Genomic DNA, 9,012 nt, shown 5'->3' with positions numbered 1-9,012 from the left:
CCATAAACCATTACTTCAATTTTGTTTGTCGTTATCGTCTCCAGATCAATCGCCTATCAATCCCCTATCATGTTTTCTGATCAATCACGTCCTATGATGTCCGATCTATGAATATTAATCTTCAGAATTGACTTCGCCGTGAAGTTTTAGATTATAGTTGAAGCGATTAAGCTAGCAGCTTCTGTCCTTTGCATAGTTGTTAGACTATGTGTTCTTGTGACAAATATGTTGTTGTGCATAAACGATTGGCTATGAGGATTTGAAAGACTTATTTTAACATTCGTTTACTTACAGCACCGTTCAAGCGTAGTCCCGTAGTTGGTGAATCATTCAGCGCATAACTAGTGTTTACCAATGGAATATATTGCATTAGGTGGGCGTGAAAGACCCGGCATCAAAAAATATTTGAACTTCACGGCCCGCTTGTAAACTTTTATCCATTAACAGTAGTGATAATTACCGCTACCTAAAAATTACGGCAAGAAGCAGAGGGTGCACAGCGGAATACAATATAATACATCTGCGGTAGGTGGTAGGAAAACCTTCGTGTTGAGTAAATGTCTTCGTTTTTAATGAATTTATAAAAAAGGTAACAAAATGTTTTTTTGCTTCTCGAAATATTTCTTATTTCATTTTACTGGTTCGGTTTCATTTTGATATACATTGGTTCTTTTGCATTAAACAATTTAGCTTGAATGCAATTTTTCAATATTATCGCTGGCTTGACAAGTGTGACGGGAAAGTTCCCATTTGTTCATTGTGGGGGATGAACAAATTAGTACCAAACCATTTACCCATGTACATTCTACACCAAATCTGATCAAAATATTGAAAGAGATTTGTCTGAGACAGTTTTCTTTCATCTCGAACAACTTCTAAATAGCTTACGTTTTCTGAACTCAGAAATGAAGGCAGAAATTTTGGGCGTGAGCAAAGATAGACCCTCTACACGGACTTGGAAACTGCGACGTCAGTGTGATGAGACCCTAAGAATATGCTTCATTGAATATTATTGTTGTTTAGTGAGATTAGCAACATAATTTGAATTACGATAATCTTTTGAATACTATTTTATAACACTTCTCTTTAACTTCACTTCTTGTTGTTTGTCTGCTTCAAATCTTATAATTGATATTTAACACACTTCTACCGTCCAGTCGATATGAAATTGTGCACACTTGCATAAAGTCGTAGACTATGCAAGAATCAATTGACAGAATAAATAATTTAAATAACTGAAAGAATTTTACATAGTAAAAAATCTAAAAAATAATTATTTCAAATATTTAAAAATAAAGTAAGAAATTCAGTGTACAAGGATAACATCGGAGACACTGGCCTCTTTAGAAGTGCTATCTTTAAAAAGAAAATGCAAAACGCATATTATTTGTTCTTTAGATCATGAGTTGACTTGAAACGGATGGTATACGGGCCAAATTTCTTAGCCAAATTAAACGGAATATGGTGGATGCATGACGAATTAGACTTGAACGGTTGGATTTATATTTTTGAACAAAAATTCAGAAGGAAAATATATATTTTAAATTTAATGACTAGGTATTAGTTAAATGAGTTTAATTAATAAACCATGATGTTGACCGACTGGAACAAGTTAAAATTTAAACCGTAATCACAATTGGAAATAAACAAACGAAAGTTTTTGTGCTAAATAGTCGAAGCTACGGCGTCGATATAAGCGACCACTTATAATTAGGTCACATAAGCGAGTTGTAAAAGTTCAAGATCCACGACAAAAATTACAATATGCAGAGTGTAACCACAAGATATGAGATTTAATATTAATGGAAGATTGAATAATTCTCCGAGATATTTCAATCGTCTCTGACAATCCGGAGCACGACTTTTTAGAAAATTGGTTCCTCTAACACAACATTCCCAATTTAAACGCTCTCTTTCTTTCCCAGTTACAGCAGCGATAATTTTACAATATTTAGAGTTATTTTCCATTCGTAACTGTCGAAATCTACTCAGTCGTGATTTTAATTGGTTCGTGTTGACAGAGCTTACACACGATTTACTTGCACAAATCAGAGACACCGTTAGCTCGACCAACTTGATGTATTCGAACTTCTCCGGTATCAATCTGGCGTCTTATTATATTCATTATAATTATGTTGCATGATTAGACCATATGTAATTGAGACGTAATATTCGTTTGACTTGATAGAGACTGATGGAGAAGCACAAGACATGAGTCAGTGTTTGGAAGACATCACGTGATAGATCACGCGATCAAGATCTTAGTGGTGAGCGGAAGTCGAAGTCTATAGAAGGGCTGGGAACCTTAGTAAGGCCCCCCCGTCCCCCCTCCCGCAGTAGTTGATGCATTGCAGTAGACTGCAATGTAATGCGTCGATTGAGTTTTCCGACCTTACTGTCGACGTCGTAGCCTCTACCTCTATCGCAACTTTTCTATTACCTTCCCGTATACCAAGATATGTAATCTAGACGGCTGTGTCCTACTTATCCTGCACGACCTTTGTAAACGAACCTTTCTCTACCCCGTAGGCGCATAAACATGAATCTGGGCCAAACTGGATAAGGCGAAATTCGTAAAACGTATTCGTGGTTATCATTTCGGTTTGAGATTTGCATTTATTATGGAAATGTCAACTGTCAATCACGCTAGTTTCGCGTATTCGATGACATAATATAATTATCGAAAAGTATTTAAGTCCTTCCGACTTGCCACTGCTTTAATCAGCATCGTACGGATCCGTGGGCAAGACATATTTTGTCATGGTTGCACAACGTACACACTCAGCAACACAGAACACCGAAGCTTTGTGCACAGGCTAGCGGAATGAGATAGTGGTCAGTGCCCATTTCGCTGCAGTAATTGTAGGTATGTAGTCAAACGCCAAAGAACAGTGGCAAATACGTAATATTGCTAAGCTTGAGTGGTTTTTCCTTAGCGCTATCAGCTCGCTAAACAGACACATCTGACCCGTTTATGTCCGGTTTCCAAGGTGCCTTTAACCCCTTCCTCCAACCCACCCCAGCTGTACCTGCCTCACCTAAACTCACCCGTTCAGGTAGCGTTGTTAGATTTAAGCAACACCCAGACTACGAGGCGAACAGATCCTTGCCAGTGATGGCGGCGTTGTCGTTCGCTGATCTGAACAATTTCGTGTTTCTGACCTGCTTCGCCTTGAAGCTTGCTCTATTGTATAGTACGCCCTCAATGCGCCACGCCACAATGTTGTTCGACTTCGGGACCTCCTCGTAGTCAGGGATGACGTACCATTTCTCGTCCTCCGTGGAGGACTCCTCAGACTCTGACTCGGCGCGTGTGATCGGGGTGATGTTGATGGGGGCGCTGCTAGTCTCGCTCGAGTTGAGAGCGGCGGGTTTTGGTGGGGACTGAAAGGGCGTTTGTTGGGGCACGACCTGTGGAGCCGGTGGTTGCACAATCAGGGGCGCTTCTGGGTGGCGTACCAGCGGNGTTGAGAGCGGCGGGTGTTGGTGGGGACTGAAAGGGCGTTTGTTGGGGCACGACCTGTGGAGCCGCTGGTTGCACAATCAGGGGCGCTTCTGGGTAGCGTACCAGCGGCGGACACCCCTGGCTTGCGGCTTGTTGGACCGTGTAAGAGTCCTCCGGCAGAGAGGACTCGTCCTCTTCAGAGAAGTCCCCCAGTTCATCCATAGAGAGAGGGCCTTCCTCGTCGGAGAGGGAGTCTTCCCGCCCGGAAGAGGCGTCCTCGAGCGAGGAGAGTTGTTCTCGCTGAGGGTTGTGGCCCGAGATCGATGGCACAGGCTCGGTCGTGGCGGGGTGCCGTTGTACTGCGGTCAGATGAGCTTCCACTGAGCCCAGTCGTGCGGAGATGAAACGCAACATCTCGAAGACGGCGTCGGAGTTTCCCGTTTCGCTGCCCGTCTGCACGATAGGCATTGAATTAGTAGGTGCTGGTTGTAAAGGTTGAGGAGGTAACGTAATTCTATGCTATATCCCTAAGAATATTGACGTGAAGGGGGAGTTATTCCCGCCCTGATTCTGAATGGCTGTGGGCCGCTTAGGGCGCTTATGCTGTGGCGGGAATCATTCATTTTCCGGAAATGGAAATAAGAATAACTGAGAGAAAAGGTGCCTCGTGTTAGTAGGGCTTACCGAAAATGATGCCGTAGCCATTGTTCCAGGGAGCGTTGTCGCTGAGGAAATCTTTGTCCCCTCCTTTCTCTGTTCCGTTGATGCGGGAGACTTTCTCGCCGGTGTGGAAATTTGTCCCGCCGATGCGGGCTCTCGTCCCGCCGAGGCGGGTAACGTTGCCGCAGGCGTCGCCATAGCTGGCTCAGGATGGATACGTGGTTCGTAGGGATCCACGTCCTGGATGAGAAGTAGGGGTGGTTCAAGTGCAGGGTCATAAGCGGGCGCGATTACCTCGTCCCTCGAGGCGTGGACGGTGCCTGCTACCGTTTCATACGCGGAGGGAAGTAGTGCCGCGGATGCCTCCCCAGACAGTGTAGTAGGTAGCGGGAACGGCGGTAAGGCTTGGCCCGGAGGTGGCGGGAAGTGGAGGGTTTCTGCTTGTCCCGGTGTTATCGGACTGCAGCAGTTGACCGAGATGAACCGGGAAATATCTGAAGAGCTGGAGGCCACGGAGGGAGCTCTGGAATGGGGCCGTTTAGCTTGGCGATAGCCGACATCGAAGGCTTTGTCGCTGTCGGAAGCCCAACGGAGCCCTACCCCTTGCCATTTCGATTTTTGTGCCCTGCTGAGGGCTTGGCTCTGGAGGCTGAGGAACGTTTTGCGGGCGCGCTCTCTTTCAGCGGGATCCGCGTCTGTCAGCTTAGGAAGCAGGGAGCGGCACTCGTCACAGCCTGAAGGCTTGTAGATGCCCCCGGTCAGAATGCATTTGCTGTGTTTTGCACAGCTATGTTGCGGCGTCTTGGAGCACTTTTTGCAGGATTCGTCCGCCATGGTAGAACTGGAGGGGGAAATGACAGTTGTAAGAAGAACCAAAGCTCCCAGCATCAAACAATGCGAAATTTTATAGGAGTGAAAAGCAATTAAAATAGAAATTGACGATAAATGAATCTGAATGATCGCCGGCGACTAAGCGCATCGGCAGTCTAGTTAGATTGAATTTAATAATAAGGTGCGAGATCGCGGAACGCGATCCCGCCGGTAATGATTCCCTTGATTCCCTCCAGAGTGGAGGGAAAACTGAATCTGAATGACCGCCGGCGACAAAGCGCATAGGCAGTCTATTCAGATTGAATTAAAAAATAAGGGGAGGGACCGCGGGAAGCGATCCCGTCGGTAATGATTCCCGCCAGAGAGGAGGGAAAAATGAATCTGAATGACCGCCGGCGACACAGCGCATAGGCAGTCTATTCAGATTGAATTTAAAAATAAGGCGCGGGATCGCGGGAAGCGATCCCGCCGGTAATGATTCCCGCCAGAGTGGCGGGAAAACTGAATCTGAATGACCGCCGGCGACAAAGTGCATAGGCAGTCTATTCAGATTGAATTTAAAAATAAGGCGCGGGATCGCGGGAAGCGATCCCGCCGGTAATGATTCCCGCCAGAGTGGCGGGAAAACTGAATCTGAATGACCGCCGGCGACAAAGAATCTCGGTAGTCTATCAGATCAGAACTTTCATTTAAAACACGGCGGGGTGGCAAACCCGCCAGAAGAAAATGAAAGAAATGCACAAGTTCGAATTTAAAGATTAGTCAATCGTTCAACTTGTAGTTGGGAGGGAATTACTTGACTCGAGAAGCGTTACACGTTCTCGACGAATTTCCCTGCGCTTTTTTGAGGATAAAAATTTTGCTTGAAAAATGCTTAGAGAAGCATAGATAATCTATTCCTACCCGGAATTAGATTCAAGGAGTTAAAGCGCATTCCGTACCCCACGTGGGGTCGGCTTATCCGCTATGTACTCGAGTCATTCGAGGAGGGAGCACCGACGCACTTTTCCGGTGCTTGCCGATTCCCGACGGGAATAGCGGCGGTAAGCAACTGCCGATTGTACCAATGGCGGTTGTCTGGTAGCGTTTTCCGCCGAAGCGGCAACGTCTACCTTACCTGAGTTGGTCTGTCGCCCAGAAAGTAGGCTTTCTGGACTTGAGCGGAGTACCTGGTGCCTCTTACGAGTACCAGGTCCAGGAACGGCACGTAAGACAAGTGTATTACGAAGCCGTCTTCCTCTCCAGTAAACTAAGGCTATACCTCAAGCAATTCGCACGGGGATGCGAAAGTTCGAGTGTATTGGCTTCAGAATACGCTATAGACCTGATCAAAGGATTTGATCGCCCTACGACAGCATAGCTAACGGGCTCGTCAGCGGCTGAGCGAAACGGGCTAAGGCTATTTTGTGCAGTGTATGCAAGTAAAATGAACCTTATTAAGCAATCACTGGCGGAGCAAGAAAGTAATCTCACTGAGTCACCGGAGCACTGAGTCACGCCCAGCGTGAGTCAGTCTGGCTGACGCCCGGCGACTCTCGCTTACAAGCGCAAAACCAAACACTGCACTCGCGAACTGGTAAACAGTTATTAGAACTGTGGTTACTTATTTAACACATAGCATTTTTTAAGGCTAAAGCCTTACATTATTATCAAATGATAATTGCAGGGAAATGTGTCCTAAAACTCACTTGTTTGTACGACTGTATATGGTGATGCAAAGCAGTCACTAGAGGAGCTGCGTAGCAGCACGGACTGTGTCGTAGCAAAGATTGAAAGCATGCAGACAGAGCCTGCAGGGCTGTGGCACCACTCAAGGTCAATGGTAGAAAAGCTGCCAAAGGCGGCTTTCTTCCTTTTTCTTTATTGCTACGATTAAATTCGAGGAAGAAACAATCCAAAGATCAAATAGAGCTTTTGAAATGTTAAAAGCAAACAGCCTAAAACGGAGTTTGCTTTAATTTATGCTTCATAGATAGGAAAAATGTTGGAAGTTTATGCAACTATTTTTAGTTTTGCATTATTTCAATTAGTTTTGCTGCTATAACATTTTTAAACCATGATGGAGGACTGTCCAGATTTACCCTGCCTGTTCCTTATTACCCCATTTGACGGCATTGACGATACCTTTATTCTTCGATTGCAGGGAAATACCTAGAAAGCTAATGTAAGATGAAATGATTTTGACACCAACTGAATGATTTGAACACTAACATAACATACCTGTCAAGCTGAACTGAGAGCCCTGGGCTTTTTCTGATGGCATCAGCAAGTTGACACCAACTGGCAACTGAATAATTTGAACACTAACATACCATACCTACCTGTCAAGCTGAACTGAAAGCCCTTGGCTTTTTCTGATGGCATCAGCATGTTTACTGTTGGGAAGCTTTGCGATCATGTCAGTGAACTGAATAATTTGAAATTTGAACACTTACAGAACATACCTGTCAAGCTGAACTGAGAGCCCTCGGCTTTTTCTGATGGCATCAGCAAGTTTACTGTTGGGAAGCTTCGCGATCATGTCAGTGAACTGAATAATTTGAAATTTGAACACTTACAAAACATACCCGTCAAGCTGAACTGAGAGCCCTCGGCTTTTTCTGATGGCATCAGCAAGTTTACTGTTGGGAAGCTTTGCGATCATGTCAGCGCACTGTCTCTGGTATGAAAGCTTGCCCAACACATAGCCACAAATTGCTGCCAAGGTTACCTTAGGGAAGACCCCAAATGAAGCACTGGGCTTGATATAACCTGAAATTGAAAAACTCTTAATCCTGCGCAGACAATTACTTGAAAGCCACGGGCTCAAAAGCATCATAAAAATAAAAAATGTATTATTTTTTACATAAAACTCAAAATATTAAAACAGACCCTAGAAAAGTGTACAAAGACAGCTAATATAGGTATATTGCACTATAATCATGAAAAGACTGAGACATATCAGCCAAGAGGATTTTAATTTGAAATCAATCAGGAGCTAGACACCTAATTGCTCAAGTTCATTTGGAGTAGGTACCGTATGAGCCATTTAAAAAATATAGCAATTTTTGTTCAGATTCATGACCAAATATTTCATTAAATTAATATATTCTAACTTTATATGCTTAATAACACTGTTCAAATGAAATGTACAGATTTGTACATACATTGTACGTACATACATTTTTAAAAGTGAAAATTTTGTTATAGTTCTGGTTTTAAAATAAGACTAGCAATTACAAATGGTTGAAGGAACAAACCAGTACTAAGTGTAACTAGTATTTCAAAAACTTGTACAAAGTTTCAAGCCATAAGAAGACATAAATAACTTTCATAATGAAAAAAAAAAATTATTGCAATGCATTGACAAATTCTATGATATACAATAAGAAACAAATACCATATCACTCTTTAAGAAATAGTAAATAAATGCACAAATGAGTACAGATATATATAAAAAAAATTAACATTCACCTCTTGAGATGCCAAAATATGTCAGAGCAGAGGTGATGGTAGCTAAGGGGATGCAGCGGAAAAGTAAGGACTCCCTATTGCACTCCCTCAACACACGTATCTCTTCCGGTGAGAAGGCCTGGCATCAGGCACAATTCTATGTTAGCAATCTTCAAGTTTAATAATTTCAATCATTATAATCAAAAGACTACAATTAACTTAATATGTACATACTGTAAAATATTAATGTACTTCAATGCACCAAATGAAAATGATATGAAAACCTATCAAACATTGTATTCAATTAAACAAGCAGACAAAATAAATTTGCAAAATTTTCAACTTGCTACTTTTTTCATCATAGGAAAACACCAGTAATGTGAGAATATATAATGAACAAAACTACCAGATACACTTTGATGGTAAATGGATCTTACATAAGGTCCTTGGAAGCCAGCTTGCGGTGGGTTTGGTCCTCCAGGTTGTGTTGGAAATCCATCAGGACTGGGATTAGGACCAGTAGAGGTAGCCATAGGTGAAGGATAATAATTCTGCTTTCCACTAGTTTCATCCATAGATCATTTATTGGATGAATATATTATATTGGTTTCTGTCTGTTGGAATACTTAGTAAGAATATATATA

The 9,012-nt window shown here is 43.1% G+C and overlaps 2 protein-coding genes across 2 annotated transcripts; both read right to left on the bottom strand.

The window, feature by feature from the left end:
• Positions 1–3,087: 3,087 nt before the first annotated feature.
• On the bottom strand, positions 3,088–5,015 carry LOC108680929 (verprolin-like). The gene is made up of 3 exons (XM_047883711.1): positions 4,130–5,015; positions 3,569–3,898; positions 3,088–3,459 (listed from the first exon to the last, which is right to left on the bottom strand). Exons 1-3 carry the CDS (start codon positions 4,991–4,993, stop codon positions 3,088–3,090), a joined length of 1,566 nt encoding a protein of 521 aa, XP_047739667.1. The 5' UTR covers positions 4,994–5,015.
• A 2,352-nt stretch (positions 5,016–7,367) lies between these two features.
• LOC108680928 (OCIA domain-containing protein 1-like) lies at positions 7,368–9,012 on the bottom strand. The gene is made up of 4 exons (XM_018169858.2): positions 8,806–9,012; positions 8,390–8,507; positions 7,581–7,687; positions 7,368–7,457 (listed from the first exon to the last, which is right to left on the bottom strand). The coding sequence occupies exons 1-4, from the start codon at positions 8,941–8,943 to the stop codon at positions 7,368–7,370; spliced, it is 453 nt and encodes a 150-aa protein (XP_018025347.1). The 5' UTR covers positions 8,944–9,012.

The sequence above is a fragment of the Hyalella azteca genome, unplaced genomic scaffold (genome assembly GCF_000764305.2).
Source record: "Hyalella azteca isolate HAZT.00-mixed unplaced genomic scaffold, Hazt_2.0.2 contig13505, whole genome shotgun sequence".
NCBI classification, from domain to species: domain Eukaryota; kingdom Metazoa; phylum Arthropoda; class Malacostraca; order Amphipoda; family Hyalellidae; genus Hyalella; species Hyalella azteca.
Note: the sequence above shows the minus strand (reverse complement) of the source record. Positions and strands in the feature narration are given on the sequence as shown.